Here is a 15,913-nt window from a genome sequence, read left to right as displayed (position 1 = left end):
GAGGCATAGTCGTAAATTTATGTTTGTGATTGTTTAATATTTGTGATTGTCCTTAGGCAGGAGTGCAAAATTCGACAAGAAAAATGATCCCAGTCACTCTCACTAATCAGGCTGTGTAGGACCGGACGTCTTCTGGGATGATTTCTAAGTTGGTTACTCGGCAGTCGGTTGGCTTAATGCCCAGGACCGCTCGTTGGTAATAGAAGACTTTAAAACATATTTAAAAAAATTAAATAAAAAAAGTGTCTTCTTCTTTCTTTCATAATTTCGCCGGAAAGAACACGTAAGAAAGAAAACTAAATAACTGGAGTTTAAATATAGGAAAATTGGAAGAAATTGACTATCTTCAGTACATAATCAATTGCTATTATACAGGCAAGTGTCGAAACCTATATAGACATACGGAATTCGATAATTGGGATATTCATCACAAGTTATATATAAATACAACACAAGTTTTCAACAACGAAGTCCTGAAAAATGTTATAGGTATGCATAAATACCGCAGCACTGGTTACATACAGTGATACCTACAAATACCGACTGTCACTCGGGAAATCAAAAGAATTGCAAGGACACACAAGCAACTACACATCTAATAAACTACACTGTAACGCATCTCTTGGATAACACCAGAAGGGGACACAAACTCAAAATAATCAAGCACTTTGATATTGTGCAGTGTAGTATAATAAGGTGCATATAATAGAAAAAAAGCAGTATTAATACATAAACATTTTTACAACAGAAACCCAGATAAAATTTCATCATAGTTGGAGACATAACATCAAACCATATGGATATCAGAGAAAATTTTTACTTAAGTTCAGATCACACACCAATGATGCAAATACTGAATGGAAATATAATAAAAAAAAAGAACTAAACTCAACATCAACAAAGAAAAGAACAGACTGCTGAAAAATTGAACAATCGCATTCAACTAAATAAAACAAATTTTCAAACAGACATATTCGTCGTAAATATCCAACAAGCTGCTTGGAATAATATCTCCAGGCGATAAGGGTACAATTAAAGGAATTAATTATCCGAAAGAAAACAAAAAACATAACACAAAACAAAAAACGGCAGCACTTGTTGACCATCTGGAAAAGAACCTTCCGACCAAATGGAAGTGATATATTTATTTCTAAGACTTAATAAGAAGACGACTGCTGCAAACACCATCAACTTTATCAATGTAGTATTTCGATTAAAACATGTTACGAACGTGTGGAAAATGGCTAAAATGAACACGAACCTAACAGACGACAGAAAAAACTAATACCTACACGGCAGTCGCATCTTAGGCCTGTAATATTTCGCTGCCATTATATAATTTATATAAAAAAAACACATTTTCGAAATCACCACTCAACTATCGACCAAATACACAGAGTAACAGCGGTTGTTGAAAAGACATCTAAGGAAAAAGTACCGCCCTGTAATATTCCTTGACGTCTCACAAGCTTTCGTGTCGGTATAGCATTTGGAACTAATCCTCAAGATGAGAAAATTGCTGCCGATGAAACTGTCGTCAAGTACTGGAGTCATATCTTTTTGAAAATAAATTTAGAGTCTCACATGAAGGAGTATTTTCAACATTTAAACCTATTTCAGCTGAAGCTCCCCACGATAGTGCTTTGAGACCACTCCTGCAATATAATATAACCACTCCAACAATAGAAACGGTACTTGGGACATTTCCCGACGACACAGTTATTATGGCATAAACACCTGAATGGCCGTAGAAAAAATATAAATGAACAAGATCTGTAAATGGACCAGAGACTGGAAAAGACAGCTTAATAGCTTCAAATCCGCCCATATTAATTTTGCGTTGCAGTGAAATAATAAAAACCTAATTTTATCACTTGACTTGATATCCATGTCAAGCAAAAGGCAGAGAATCATCAAATCAAAATCAAATTTGTCATCAAAGAGATATTTTGTCAATCACAAAGCCAATTCAAACCTATGGTGTTGCACTAAAACATCAAACCTACTAATAATTCAAGGCTGTCAAACAAATTTCTGCTCCGATTTCCATATTTAAGCACAAGCAAAATCACACATATGTCATTAATACATGTTTGAAACCTTTATGAATAAGTTGGCTTTGAAAAAACATTTGAATTTGAAAAATTTAGTTTATTAGAAGAATACTCCATATTTTTATTGTCGATTTTAATAAAGCAAATTGGTTTGAAAATAATACAAATATTAATATATTTTTTTAATAACCAAAGAAAACTAAAGTGCCAAAGTTACCAATTTTATATATAAATAAGTGAATTAATTTTTAGGAGCAAGTGTTCCAGTTTATAGACCATTTCATTGTTTTTTTAAACGAACATTATTATCAGAAAACCCAAGGATTATTAAATAAAAATTAAAAATTGTGACTTTACCGGCGCATTTGCCATTTCATCGACATATATTCTTTGCTATTTTAAAGCAGTTAAAAACAAAATAAAAAATATGCAATTTAAGCATGAGGGGACCTCTGCCGGAGAATACCACTAACTCACTCAGCATCAGACAGATTTCTATATTATTTAGTACAGAAATCTGTATTGTAATCGCAAATTAAAAATATAGTTAGTAGAATGACCGTAAACTTACAGAAATCTCTTATATATATTGTGAATTAGAGATACCATGAAAATATCGATATTTTTGGCGGATTTTTTTTTTGATCGATAAAACAAATACTGATTTTTGTTAGTCGATATTTTTCGAAGATATTTGTAAAATATTTTAAAAACCTTTTAATTTTTTTTAATAAACCTTTAATATTGGTAATTAATTTAGAAGGTTTATTAAAATTAATTCTATTATTTGAAATATCCGGAGAATATCGATATTGTTTTGGGTCGATATATCAGTATTTTTATTTTTTCTTAAATATCTTTTATTAATATAACTTTTTTTAATATCGTTATCCTATTCTCCTTAACGAAATTAAGTTGTGGCCGACATTCCTATTTTGATCAAACTAAAAGAAAATTGAGGTTATGTCAACATGATTTTAAATTTAAATTTTAAACAATAATAGAAAAACTAAACTGTATTTTACTGTTTGTATGTTTTTCTTATAAACAAAGTAAATATCGTAAATATGGGAGTGACCATTTTGGCTCAGTTCCCTGTAGAAAACAAGACTGGACCACAAATAATCGAAGTTTTATCAAAAAGAATATGTGCATTAGGTGCTACGCCTCAAGGACAATTTTTAGTGGACTGTGAAACATTTACTTCGGTACCAGCTTTAGGCCATCAAAGAACTGTTCATGTGTTACATAATTCTGAACAACCAGCAACTGTGTTTGCATTACTTGAAACTGGAACTAAAACTATCCCTTTAGTAACAGATGGACTGTTTGATCTCCTAATAATGAAGATGATTAGCTTTTATCAATCGAAAAAGCATACTAAAACAGAATCCAAAGGACCCCGGTTTGAAATTGGAGACTTTAGTGTCAAACTAGGTACTGTAAATATAACAAGTAATTTTAAGGGAATCTTAGTGGAAGTAGAATATAAACCTTGTGTTGTACCGGCTATGTGCTGGGATTTAATAATGGAATTTATGCAAGGATTCCTCGGATCATCGGGTCCAACAGCACCACCAGCATTTTTACAAAATCGAATGCAGGAAATTTATTCGCCAATTGATACAATTCAACAATACCTAGAACATTTTACAATATTTAGAAAATCTACAGGACCAACTATGGTAATGAGGCCCCAGCAACCATAGGTTTTATTTATAGTCCCAGAATGTATCCATTAATTTTACATTTACCTGTATTTTTCATTTTTTGTGTGTAATAAAACTAACAAAATTTGAGCATTGTGTTTACTGCAACATTATCTATTCAAATGAGACACTTAAAATGTTTAAAAATAATGTTCATTGTAACGTAATAAGATTCTTTTTATTATGACAATATTGCCTTTGTAATAATGATACTCAAAACAATTTGTAATTGAGATCGTGTAGACGAATTAGTAGAAAGTTATTCAAAATGAACTTCTAATCAGGGCACAAAGATTACATTTTTTCTAAAAAATATAAACCAGAAGTAATTCCCAATCACTCGCGACTATGGAACGTTTCCAAAATTCGATTATGTCCATCACCAATTAGTTACTATAACATGTAGTAAAATGATATCGATTCCATTTTTAAAAATAAATCGATATAACAAAGATTTTCAACTCATGAAACTAAATATTTGGAATAAATAACGATATACCCATACTTTTTCAAATCAACCAATCAAAAAAGTGGTCTCAGCGCCGCCATTGAATGGACCGCGCAAAATATTCCTCAATTATGCCTATTTAAGTTAAGCCTCTATATTTACTATATGCTAGAAAACAACGTTAGACATATCATGGACATAACCTATTCTAATCAATTGAAATTTTCTATAAATTAAAACGGAATATTTAAATATAAGTATATATATAGTAAGTTAGTATATTCATATATTAATATGTTATGTTATATTTATATAAAATAGTTTATATTGTCAATTACATATTAAAAGAACTATTTTTATGAAACAACAGAACGTATTTTCGCTTTTTTGTATATGATCGAGAAAAAGCTGCAGTTAATTTATTGATATTTGTTATTGTTTTTTGAAATCCTTTCTTGATCATAGTGCTTTTTAAAAATATGCTAATTCAAAATAATAAATATAAAATATTTGTAGGGTTAACATGTCCTTGCTTAGAATTAACAAGTTATTTTCCACTGCTCCTCATGTAAAAAATTCCTTCCAACACTTAAAAGAAAGGACTTTAATTAAAGTTGAAGGTCCTGATGCATCAGAGTTCTTGCAAGGATTAATTACGAATGATATACGCCACATTAGCAACAGTGTTGGAAGTATGTTCACAATGTTTTTAAATATTAAAGGTCGTATATTATTTGACACCTTAATATATAAAACAAATGTTCCTGATTCATTCTGGTTGGAGTGTGATTCTCAAGTTTCTAACTCACTACAAAAACATCTGAAAATGTATAAAGTAAGGCGTCGTGTTGATATATCACCTTTAACTGAATATAATGTACATGTTTTGTTTAATACAGAATGGATTAAATTAAAACCAAGATCAGCTAATGCACTAGATGGAGATAGTGATAAAGAAATACTACCGGCAAATTCAAATGAAATAAAAAACCATAGAGGCATGCTTATATTTAAAGATCCTAGAGCATTACATTTAGGTTATCGTTTAATATCACCTAATAGTATGGATAGTGCTGAAATAATAAAAGATCTGTTTATATGTGAAACTTCAATTAGCTACAAAAAACTTAGATATACCTTAGGTATAGGAGAAGGAGTGGGTGACCTATCAGTGGGAAGTTCATTTCCCTTGGAGTGCAATTGTGATTATTTACATGGAGTGAGCTTTCATAAAGGCTGCTATATAGGACAAGAATTGACGGCACGAACCTATCACACTGGCGTAATAAGGAAACGTTTAATGCCATTACTCTTTACTAAACCTCCTAAAACATTACCAGAAAACGATGTAATTGTTCACAGTGGAGTAAATGTTGGAAAATTAAAAGGTGTTTTTGAAAATGTTGGACTGGCATTATTACGTGTAGAAAAAGCACTGAAATTTGGGAATATAACTGTAGGTGATGGAGAAGCTAGTGTTATCAAACCTAACTGGTGGCCCATAGAACTACCAAAAGAAAAACAAGATAGTGGACAAACATCACTATAATTAAGGCTGTGATTACAAAGAGAGATTTAATACTGTACACATAGTTTTGCATTTTCTTTTAAAGTGTATAATAAAATGTAAACTCTATATATAGCTTTTATTTTTATGAATTAAAACCCTTTATTATGACTCAAGATTTTTAATTCAATAAAAGTAATGTTCTAAATGTTACTTAATTGTGAAAATAATTTTTCAACAAAAAACTGTAAGATAAATAGAATTTCCACTGTTTCAGATCTGGAACAATGGAAATCGATGAATTAGAACCGACCACTATTCCCTGTAAAGAAGAAGCGAGTACATCAAAGTTAGAGAGTGATTTAAAACCTGAAGAAACAAAGGATAGTGAAAAAAGAAAACAATATTTTGAATGTCACTTATGTAAATTAAAAGAAGAATTTGAATATTTCGGACGCAACCCTCCGTTCTGTAAAAACTATCAACTTCTTGAAGATGCGTATGTTATAGAAGACCCATTTACTGCGCCTAGACAAGGTGAAATATTAATTTTAGGCTCTTTTTGCGTGCACTGTAAAAAAATGACTTGTAAAGACGTGAAATGTAGTATATATTATAAAGGGACGCACTGCATTAGTTGTGCTAAATCTAATATTAAAAAATTTCCAGATGCAGTACAGAATAAAATAAATCGGATATTAAAGTAACATATTTACGATTTTTTAGCCCTTTTTCTTCACAATTAATTTGTTTTCATTTTAAGCACGTTTATTCTTATTCTACTGAAAATAATATAAACATAATTAATTATTATAAAGATGAGACACTACAAAGGGTGCACATCAAAGTTAGAGAATCTGGAGAAACAAAAACCAATGAAATGTTTTCTATAAAAAAAACTTCTTCCAGCTATCCATATCATAGGAGACCTAACTGCTTCACTTAAACAAGGTCAGATTTTAATTATATGTTCTTTTTGTATCCAATGTAAAGAAATGACTTACGAAATGTAAACTATAGCACAAGTTATTAAAAAACACACTGGGTAAATTGTGTTAAATCTTATATTAACAATTTTCGTAACAATACAGAATAAAAGTCCAGTATTAAACTAACACCTTTAAGATTATTAAACCTTTTTTGGTTGCTTCTTTAAGGATGGTGCTGTTAACTTTTCAGCTAATTTCTTTTTATCTTTAGCACCTTTGTTGAACTTCTTTTTCTAAAAGTAATAAAAATATAATAAATTATTTTGAAGGTGATATTGTAATATTTACCACTTTTTTGTCAGTAAATTTGCTACCACTAAAAGATTTTTCTTTTTTTGGGGGAGCTGTTCTATCTTCTTTTGTTTCCTCCACAGGACTTTTTTCTGAATTCGTTACCTCTGATTTCTTATTAAAACCATCCTTCTTCACTGTTCTAACATTTGGCTTTTTGATTTTAATGTTCTTCTATAAGATGTGATTAAAATGAAAAGAATTGCCACCTTAACTAAAATTCAACTTACCTTTTTCTTGCCCTTGGCTACATTACAAAGAGATATCCTCAGTTCTCTGTTTTTAAGACTAACAGTTTCCATTTCCAATGCCAACTGGACGGCATCAGAATCTTTAAAATTTACATAAGCAAAACCTTTTCCCATCCCAGTCCGTCCATCTCTCACTATACGCACATCTGATATAGGACCACATGAACTAAACAAGGTCCATAATTCTTCTTCTTCCGCCTCTGGTTAACAAAATCACAATATAATACTTTTCTAACAATAAATTAAATTATAGCACACCAAAACTAAGATTTCCAATAAAAATTGCTTTTGATTCATCATATTTTTTAGCAACTTCACAGCATTGTACCCTTATATGATGATCTTTAAACAGGCACCCATTTGCAGCTTCTGCCTTTTTACAGTCTTCTGAATTGGCAAATCTAAAAATTACAATTATAGAACCATAATATAAAAAATCATAATTTTATCATACCTAATATAAGCATGCAATGTGTTTCTATCAGGATGAAATTGTTTTTTAATAGCAGCTACTTTCTTTGGAGTCTTAAGATCAGCTACTGGTATTCCTCTAAAACGAACAGATTCAATTTCACCAAATTTTCTAAAATATCTCTTGATATGTTGTTTTTTTGTAGCTATAGGTATATTGCCAACAAAAATTGTCCTGTCCACATAATTGCTTGATGTTTTGACTTCTTTGTTATGCTTATTTTTTATCCTATTTATTGCATTTTGTTCATTTTTACCCAGCTTTTTATGTTTAGGCTTACTTGTTCTTGAATCACTTTCAACCTGATTATCTAGTTCAGCATCAGATATATTTTCTCTAAATTTTGTCTCAGCAATTACTTTTTTATCTAAAAGTATTGATGTTATTATTATAATGTATTATAATGGCATATTTACTAACCTTTCTTTTGTTTTTTTGCCGGTAATTTATCATCATCCACACTTTTAGTCTCAGAAAAAGTTCGCTTTAATGACTTCTTTTTTAGTTCATTTTTACTAGAAGTAATGTCAGTGTCCTCAGTACTCTCACAATATTCTTTTAAAACAGGTGTCGTATTTCGCTTAAATTTTTTTTTCAATACTTTAGTTTTATTTGCAGCCTTTACTCCCGAAATCAGTTCGGCTATACTACCCACACTATATTCCATTTTATATGCTATTAAAATAAAATTTAATATATAACAAAAACGAATATGAATAATAGGTAAACACCGTTTCAGTGAACATCCACCGCACGTTTATATTAAATGTTTGGTTATGTTCGCAATAGTGCTGTTCTATTGTTCTAAGTTCGATATGTATATCGATTATGGCAAATTGTAAGATATATCGATTATGACCTTACATGTACTGTTTGGAACAGTGTTGTCAAAATATTGCAAAGCATTGAAAATATACAACACAGGTTAATGTAAAGAAGATAGTGCGACAGATTACACTATAAAAAAGGAGTAAAATGTATACTATACTTAATTTTCTATGCAATACGGGTTGCTTTACCTGATATAATTGAACTGTATATCGATTTTTTAATTACGTCCAGCACTAGTTAATTACCAAAGTAGTAAGGAATGAAATAATTAATATTCAATTGCCAAAAACATTTAATTAAAATCAATAATTCATCCATATTTTTCATTGCTATTAAAATGATTGTTGCTCTTTTGCTAATAGGGATGTCGAAAACTAAAAAATATCCGATATCAATTTTTTTTAAACCGTTATGTTTTAAAAATTTATAGATTCCAAGACTTGGGTTTCAAAGAATATTGGTTATTTTTTTTTATCCTATTTTCAATTTTAGTCTAATCCATAATACACAAACCGCACAAGATTATTTGCCCCCAAGAATGTTGCGGTTATTTCGTTCTGTCTGTTCCTATGCAACAATGATTAAAAATTCTGTCGGGCTAGTAACGTCAAGTAATAGTTTATAACGGAGGGCACAGTAACAAAAAAATTCAAAAAGTTGGTATGACTAGAATTATGAATGCTTAATATTGATAACTATTAATGGAAGACACCACAACATTAATCCAAGATTATTAATTGTGCAGATTTAGATTTGATAAAAAACCAGCTGTTTTCCAATCATTTATTATATCCAGTCTTGACTATAATAATAGCAGTTTCGATCGATCAATTTGTAACATGGGAAAACAATTAGAAGAATGTTAAAACTAAATGGCAATTGAATCTCCATTTTATATACAATGTATGTTTCAAAAGTAAAAATGTAATATTCGACAAGTATAAAATTCACATTGTAAGTTCCATTATCGCATTTACTATATCATTGGCGTTATTTTTCAGTGCCTTTATAGCTTTAGCTCTGCTAACATTCGCTTGTGACATAACAAGTTCCACATCCTTGTCTTCAACACCAGTTTCATCAACTTCTTCATCTTCAGATTCTTCAGCAATAGGAGCTACTGAGGTTGTGGTAGTTCCAGCAGCACCATCTCCGGCAGGATTGACCTAAAATAAATGAAAATACGAGTATATACTTTTAGTTCCAATACAAAAACAAAACTTACATCCTTGAATTTTTCAGCCGCAGCAACTTGTGCTTGTTGGGAAAGATCTTCAATTTTAGCTTCTCCAAAAACAATGTAAGTATCACTAACTGGATTTTTATATACATCAGGCTTGTTAATAACAAACAAAATATTTTTAGATTTACGTATAGTTACACGATTCACACCTAGTACCTAAAAGTAAGAAAATATGTTTTTCTAACATGACCATAAAGATTATTTAAGTTAATGTTTATAAAACCAACACTCACTGGCTTAAGGCCCAACTTTGACATAATTTTTCTGGCTTTTTTTTCACCTCTAGACTGTTTAGCCTTTGAGACATCTATGGGAAGACCAGTTGCCGAAGGTCCAAGAATGCCAGCTGCTCCAGCTGATGCAGAGGCATCTTCCAATTCAGGAATCTCTTCATCTGAATCACTATCTATAATTGAGAATGTTCAATAAAAACGAGCTAAGTTGTGTGAATATTGTTTACCTGTAGAAGATTCTGCACTCTGTTCTGGCTTTTCAGGCTTAGCTTCAGCAACTGCAGGCTTTTCAACTTCAGTTAGTTCAGGCATGGTAATAGTCTAGAGGACAAACAAATTATCGTTAAACAGGGTTTTTTTCAGTTTCTCACTCTAACGTTGTAATTTTTTAAATAGATCAGACTGCCAAGAAGCTAATCAAGAATTGCTTCATACAACATTTGCGAAACCTTGGATTATATTTCATCATATCACTATTTTTAAGCATATATACATTTTTCCGGCATTGTTTATTCGAGAGTGGGAGATTTTTTGACTTTAGTAATAACAAAATTTATATGTATATAATCTAAAATACTTTACTTGCCAAAATAAATAGATATATCGCTCTTAATCAATACACTTTTTACTACAAATTATTAAAGGATGTCGATGATTTAATGCAATTTACCTTTTGGTGTAAAATTTAACACAGTTTGTACCACACAAAACCGACAAAAAGACCTTTAAAAAGAGATAGCACCAAAAATGGAGACCAACAGACTTACATCTGATTGGTAGAAAAATGAAATATGACACTATAGGAAACTGTTTTATCCCATAGTAATGGGTAAAACCTTTTTTTCATTTTTAATTCAATATCCATTTAATTTAAGAAATTTAAATATTTTATTTTAACGGAACATTTTTATCTTATATATAACTCACAACAATTATAACGCATAGTTAATGCTTTTAGTAAAATATTTTATTTCAGATATCCATTATAAAAATTATTATTAAGTATTATTTAGTATTTTATTAACACTTATTATGAACATCATCAATTTACTGGATATGCTACATGTTAGTTAATTGTATTTTAAAACATATCGATGTAGCGGGAACAAAAAATGTCGACACAAAATCATGAAAGTCATAAGAAAGTGTCCTTCCAAAAACCCTTCCATCGTAATATCGACATTTTACTTTACAACTCAGAGTTCGATTCTCTCATTTACAACTATATTTTACAATAATTTGAAAAACATATCGGGCCAAAATATATCGATATAGGTCTATATCGATATATTTTGGGCATCCCTACTTTGTATACGTGTTTCTTCCCAAAATACTATTAGTAGTTTTATTTAAATTCATTGTTTTATACTTTATTTAAACAATGGAGGCCTGTCTTTTGGTAATTTTGGTGAAAAATTGTATTAGCATATTTAATAATTCAATTCATTTTAGGAACCTAATTTATATTGTGTAAAAGGCATCGCTATTTTAGATATTGATGGAAACAGAATACTTGCAAAGTATTACGATAAAAATGTATTTCCGACTCCAAAGGAACAGCGAGCTTATGAGAAAAACCTTTTTAATAAAACCCATAGAGCAAATGCTGAAATAATAATGTTGGATGGTCTTACGTGTGTGTATAAGAGTAATGTTGACTTATTTTTTTACGTCATGGGCAGTTCAAATGAAAATGAGGTAATTTATCTTATGGTATTTGAAAATAGAAAATATTAATATAAAATTTAATTTTAACTCAGCTTATTCTCATGAATGTTTTGAACTGTTTATATGATTCAGTCAGTCAAATATTAAGAAAAAATGTAGAAAAAAGGGCAGTAATGGAATCTCTTGATATTGTTATGCTTGCTATGGATGAAATTTGTGATGGAGGGTAAATATCCATAATTAACCTGAATCGTTCTTTAAATATTTCTTTTACAGGATTATATTAGATGCTGACTCTAGTTCAGTAGTTTCGAGGGTAGCTCTTAGGAATGATGATATACCTATTGGGGAGCAAACTGTTGCTCAGGTAACAAATGCAGTTCATTCATTGTTTTGGTGATATTTATTTCTGTTTACCAAATTAAGTATTACCTTATATGTTTTCGTTTTTTATAATAGACAACAGACTGAATTAAATTTTTTAGTAATATATAGGTTTTTTTCTCTTTAATCCAAATTAACCACTAATTTAATGTTATATTTATAGGTCTTTCAATCTGCAAAAGAACAGCTCAAATGGTCTTTACTTAAGTAATACATGTACAATATATATATTTTGTTTTGTAATTTACAATTTATTTAAAAAAAAAACTGTTGTTAATACTGGGGTCAAAATAAACCCTTAAAAACTTCTTGAAATTTTATTTATGTGTGATGTTTTTATCGATATTTTACTTATCAATAAAATGTAACCTCTGTAATTCCTTTCAGTATAATTTCACGTACTGATTCGAAAACTCTTTTTATGTTGTTTGTGTCGGTGGCAATTGTAAAGTGCACGTAAACATCTCTTGGTTCCAGTTCCTGATTTATGTTGTATCCAGGTACAAATCCTACATTTTCCACTTTTAATGGACTAGATGCGATATTCTGCAAATTAGTTGTGAATCAACAGAAATAATGCAAAAACACTGTCTTATGAGGAAATCATACATTATAGAAGGTGTCTCAAATGAAAATATGTGTTTAGCTTACTGCGTGTTTTGTTTGGTTTTGTCAATCAGTAGCAACACCAAAATTCAATGGATGCAAGAATTCGAGACCCCAGTTACCAGCCCAGTTTATCGTCGTTATCCAAACAATTGAGCGCGTTTCAACGCCAACCAACATTTTGTGTTCGAATGAAATTCTTCATTTTAATGGACATGGAAACTATCAAAACTACTAGCGGAATACTTTTTTTTTGAGACACCTTATACAACGAATTCCTAATGTCTTAGAATTCCAGAAAAACAAATTATCTTACTGTTACTTTATGCTTCATGAATAACCTCGCCCTGTCATATTCGTTACTACCATCCCAATTATCTTTCTTGTCTGGAACATAATTTAGAAAATCTGGAAAATATTGCTGGAGCTGTCTATGTTGGGTTAGTATCTTTTTTTCCAGAAGATCTTGTTTGTTTAAGAATATTATAAGTCCAGCTTCTCTAACAAATCTGAAATGTTTTTATATGATAAATATTCTGTTAATAAACATGCCATGAATGTTATTTTTCACTAAGTATTTACTGATGGATTTTATTACTTGCTTCGATGGATATCACGAAGTAGATCGAACGCCTCTTGCAAACGATTCTTTGTGGGATCTTCACGGAGTTTTTGGTCAAAGTCACTGGCGCTAATCAAAAATAAAATTGCTTGTATTCCGTCAAAAACCTGTATCCATCTTTTTCTATGCCCTAAAATAATTTAATGTTTTCTCCTAAACTATTAAAAATTAATGATTTCATTACCTCTTTGACCTCCTACATCGTACATCCAAAATTTGGCCCGTCCGCCTTGGTACTTCGACAAAGGTACTTCGAATTCTATTTTCGAAATGTTTTTCGTTTCGATACGACAAAACAATATGTCTTGATTGTCGGGTATGTAGTCCGGTTTTCTAATAACGTCTATTCTATTTAAGAAGCTGAAACGCAATATAACTTAATATATACCATATTTTTTAAGCTAGCGGTGTTTACTTACTGACCAGCACTATCGATGAGTTGGTATTCATTAGAGCGTTCAAAACATTTCTGTACGCCTTCGTCAGACCACGCACTTTTTACGTGTTCATAGTATTCCTAGAAGATTTACTCGATGTAATGAGAACAAATGTAAATCGCTCTGAAAAACTACTACAACTCGATTTTTACTTACGTCTGAAAAATCATCAGGCGTATTAGATCCAAGGTTTAATATATAATCTATAGATTTTTTTGCTTGCTCGTCTTTGGGTTCTATGGGCGGAACAATTTTATCCATGTTATTTAAAATGTCAAAAATTGATTCGTGGATATTTTGCTTTATATTTGGTATTTTTTCTCTACGATCACTAAAATTTAATTTCTAAATTATTTTGATATATAACGTAACTATTAATCACATATAGTTTTCTTATTTATCGTAAATAAATAAAAATAGACGAAAGTAAAACATTCATAGATGTACTAAGTTCTTCAATTAAATGATAATTCGAGGTCCTGATATCATCAAATTAAGTATCCGCGAGTTTATTGAACAGTTTAGTATTAAGAAAAATATACAGATTTCAAGAAATATATATAAATATTAAAATTAAGAAAAACAATAATGTATTTGTTTTACTAACTTACCTATCAGAAAATCCATTGATGTGCAATATTTTCATCTGTTTAATTATTGTTGTCTTTCCGGATTCTCCAGTTCCAAGAAGTAGGATCTTTTTCGTCTCCATAAAATCCTTCGTGTGTTTCTTCATGTCATCTTGGTCGAGAACGTCCACCTTATTTCGACAGCAGAGTGCCATTTTATTGTAGATTTTTACATCAAACAAATCATAGATACCCTCAAACAATATTCCCTTGTACGTGGATTATAAGATTAGGCTACTTATAATCTTATCGTATATCTTTTTAGACGTGATTATCAAAAGAATAGTCATTTTCCATTTATAGATTTACTTTCGTATATATCTAAGTAGTTACTTGATGTCTTTATCGAATATTTCATAGGCGTAATGTCGTTTCAACAATGACTGTTATTTTTATGGTTTAATATTCACGTAAAGACGGGATTGATGTACAATATTATGACAGTTTTGAAGTAATTTTGTTCAAATATTTGGATGATAGTTATTTGATTCGAAAAATTAATACGTGAATATTATCAACTACGCTGGTATCAGTTATTTGAATCTAATCCGGATTGAGCAAATGGTGATTCAAAACATTGTGTTGGGGAAAAATTATTTTGGGTGCTAAAGTAAATGTATTAATTTACTATAAACTTTACAAACCAGTCGTTTCAGCCGTTCATTGTAGAGAGTCCAATTAATGGTTTGGGCGTGTTCAAGAAGCTCATGACGAATAGTTTCTTTCTAATTCTACCAGACACTTCCTTGGTGCCAGTGTGTGATTTGTAACCATTTGTGAAGCATCTTCAGGCTTCGACTATGATAGTTTTCCCACGTTATTATATGTATAATACAAAAAATTCAATATTTCAAGGAAATTAAATTTGATTCGTACGTTATCCAGATCAGAGCTATGAATATTTTAACTAAGAAGGGGTTAATCAAAGTGGCCAGTTTATATAGACCACCAAAACAGAATATCAAATTTGAAGGACATAAACAGTTTTTTAAAACTCTGGGAAATCGACTTATCGAAGGATAAATAATGCTAATTAACACATGGACTGAAAAGTCCCGGGCCTAACGCATAGATGGCGCTAGTTTTATTGCAGTCACCGCTTTTTCAATTACTACTAACCTTCAAAAGAGAGCTATTAAAATCTCAAGATATTTCGGTCTCCAGTTCGACCGCAGATTCCAATGGTCAGCCCAAATACAGCACGCCATTTGCAAAGGAAATGGCGTGTACAGCCTACTATTTCCACTACTCTGCAGAAAAAGCAAACTGCCAATCTCACAGAAAGCGACGCTCTATAAATTGCTAGTCCGCCCAGTCTGCCTCAACGGAACACAGGTGTATAGGTATGTCTCGGAGAGACAACTTGAACTACTGCAAATGTTCCAATCCAAAAAGTCCGCGCGTTTCTCAAAGCCTTATGGTTTATAAGGAACGTCAATACACACCTCGAATCATCCTATTTGTTTCAAACATTTAAAAAATTTCATAAACATGCTCAGTGTGAGGTTCTTAAGAGGAACCTTAGAAGACGACAACACC

General features: G+C 30.8%; 6 protein-coding genes across 8 annotated transcripts; 3 read left to right on the top strand and 3 right to left on the bottom strand.

Moving 5' to 3' along the window:
• The first annotated feature begins 2,980 nt into the window (after positions 1-2,980).
• Positions 2,981-3,853, top strand: MED20 (Mediator complex subunit 20). The gene has a single exon (XM_076412058.1). The coding sequence runs from the start codon at positions 3,122-3,124 to the stop codon at positions 3,761-3,763; it is 642 nt and encodes a 213-aa protein (XP_076268173.1). The 5' UTR covers positions 2,981-3,121; the 3' UTR covers positions 3,764-3,853.
• Positions 3,854-4,348: 495 nt separating this feature from the next.
• Positions 4,349-5,847, top strand: LOC143201151 (iron-sulfur cluster assembly factor IBA57, mitochondrial). 2 transcript variants are annotated; one of them, XM_076412045.1, is made up of 2 exons: positions 4,349-4,479; positions 4,728-5,847. In XM_076412045.1, the coding sequence occupies exon 2, from the start codon at positions 4,735-4,737 to the stop codon at positions 5,758-5,760; it is 1,026 nt and encodes a 341-aa protein (XP_076268160.1). In that variant the 5' UTR covers positions 4,349-4,479; positions 4,728-4,734; the 3' UTR covers positions 5,761-5,847. The 2 variants fall into 2 exon arrangements, with proteins under 2 accessions (XP_076268160.1, XP_076268161.1); XM_076412046.1 differs by having other exon boundaries at positions 4,377-4,483.
• A 921-nt stretch (positions 5,848-6,768) lies between these two features.
• LOC143201145 (uncharacterized) lies at positions 6,769-8,497 on the bottom strand. Its single transcript, XM_076412035.1, has 6 exons — positions 8,142-8,497; positions 7,704-8,088; positions 7,508-7,650; positions 7,229-7,449; positions 6,996-7,172; positions 6,769-6,940 (listed from the first exon to the last, which is right to left on the bottom strand). The coding sequence occupies exons 1-6, from the start codon at positions 8,386-8,388 to the stop codon at positions 6,848-6,850; spliced, it is 1,266 nt and encodes a 421-aa protein (XP_076268150.1). The 5' UTR covers positions 8,389-8,497; the 3' UTR covers positions 6,769-6,847.
• An 824-nt stretch (positions 8,498-9,321) lies between these two features.
• Positions 9,322-10,831, bottom strand: Nacalpha (Nascent polypeptide associated complex protein alpha subunit). Of its 2 annotated transcripts, none has more exons than XM_076412054.1 (5): positions 10,699-10,831; positions 10,256-10,349; positions 10,029-10,201; positions 9,778-9,951; positions 9,322-9,718 (listed from the first exon to the last, which is right to left on the bottom strand). In XM_076412054.1, exons 2-5 carry the CDS (start codon positions 10,338-10,340, stop codon positions 9,500-9,502), a joined length of 651 nt encoding a protein of 216 aa, XP_076268169.1. In that variant the 5' UTR covers positions 10,341-10,349; positions 10,699-10,831; the 3' UTR covers positions 9,322-9,499. The 2 variants fall into 2 exon arrangements, with proteins under 2 accessions (XP_076268169.1, XP_076268170.1); XM_076412055.1 differs by lacking the exon at positions 10,699-10,831 and adding an exon at positions 10,615-10,643.
• A 443-nt stretch (positions 10,832-11,274) lies between these two features.
• zetaCOP (COPI coat complex subunit zeta) lies at positions 11,275-12,388 on the top strand. The gene is made up of 5 exons (XM_076412059.1): positions 11,275-11,427; positions 11,481-11,726; positions 11,789-11,922; positions 11,973-12,063; positions 12,244-12,388. Exons 1-5 carry the CDS (start codon positions 11,410-11,412, stop codon positions 12,289-12,291), a joined length of 537 nt encoding a protein of 178 aa, XP_076268174.1. The 5' UTR covers positions 11,275-11,409; the 3' UTR covers positions 12,292-12,388.
• Positions 12,384-14,593, bottom strand: Galphaf (G protein alpha subunit f). Its single transcript, XM_076412036.1, has 7 exons — positions 14,357-14,593; positions 13,902-14,076; positions 13,728-13,825; positions 13,493-13,668; positions 13,285-13,438; positions 13,003-13,195; positions 12,384-12,626 (listed from the first exon to the last, which is right to left on the bottom strand). Exons 1-7 carry the CDS (start codon positions 14,527-14,529, stop codon positions 12,435-12,437), a joined length of 1,161 nt encoding a protein of 386 aa, XP_076268151.1. The 5' UTR covers positions 14,530-14,593; the 3' UTR covers positions 12,384-12,434.
• Between the last annotated feature and the right edge of the window lie 1,320 nt (positions 14,594-15,913).

This window comes from Rhynchophorus ferrugineus, unplaced genomic scaffold (assembly GCF_030347505.1).
Source record: "Rhynchophorus ferrugineus isolate W39M unplaced genomic scaffold, kcgeb_rfMv2 rfM8, whole genome shotgun sequence".
NCBI lineage: Eukaryota > Metazoa > Arthropoda > Insecta > Coleoptera > Curculionidae > Rhynchophorus > Rhynchophorus ferrugineus.
The sequence above is the reverse complement of the archived record's forward strand: the minus strand, read 5'-3'. Positions and strand labels throughout refer to the sequence as shown.

Bases quoted from the DNA above. Each gene is read 5' to 3' on its own strand.
- MED20 (XM_076412058.1), top strand. From the start codon at position 3,122: ATGGGAGTGACCATTTTGGCTCAGTTCCCTGTAGAAAACAAGACTGGA.
- LOC143201151 (XM_076412045.1), top strand. From the start codon at position 4,735: ATGTCCTTGCTTAGAATTAACAAGTTATTTTCCACTGCTCCTCATGTA.
- LOC143201145 (XM_076412035.1), bottom strand. From the start codon at position 8,388: ATGGAATATAGTGTGGGTAGTATAGCCGAACTGATTTCGGGAGTAAAG. The intron at 7,651-7,703 runs GTATGATAAAAT...TGTAATTTTTAG, and splicing joins ACATTGCATGCTTATATTAG to ATTTGCCAATTCAGAAGACT. The intron at 7,173-7,228 runs GTAAGTTGAATT...CACATCTTATAG, and splicing joins TAGCCAAGGGCAAGAAAAAG to AAGAACATTAAAATCAAAAA.
- Nacalpha (XM_076412054.1), bottom strand. From the start codon at position 10,340: ATGCCTGAACTAACTGAAGTTGAAAAGCCTGCAGTTGCTGAAGCTAAG. The intron at 10,202-10,255 runs GTAAACAATATT...TCTCAATTATAG, and splicing joins GAGTGCAGAATCTTCTACAG to ATAGTGATTCAGATGAAGAG. The intron at 9,719-9,777 runs GTAAGTTTTGTT...CATTTATTTTAG, and splicing joins CGGCTGAAAAATTCAAGGAT to GTCAATCCTGCCGGAGATGG.
- zetaCOP (XM_076412059.1), top strand. The intron at 11,923-11,972 runs GTAAATATCCAT...TTTCTTTTACAG, and splicing joins GATGAAATTTGTGATGGAGG to GATTATATTAGATGCTGACT. The intron at 12,064-12,243 runs GTAACAAATGCA...TTATATTTATAG, and splicing joins GGGAGCAAACTGTTGCTCAG to GTCTTTCAATCTGCAAAAGA.
- Galphaf (XM_076412036.1), bottom strand. From the start codon at position 14,529: ATGGCACTCTGCTGTCGAAATAAGGTGGACGTTCTCGACCAAGATGAC. The intron at 13,439-13,492 runs GTAATGAAATCA...AAATTATTTTAG, and splicing joins CGATGTAGGAGGTCAAAGAG to GGCATAGAAAAAGATGGATA. The intron at 13,196-13,284 runs GTAATAAAATCC...AAAACATTTCAG, and splicing joins CGTGATATCCATCGAAGCAA to ATTTGTTAGAGAAGCTGGAC.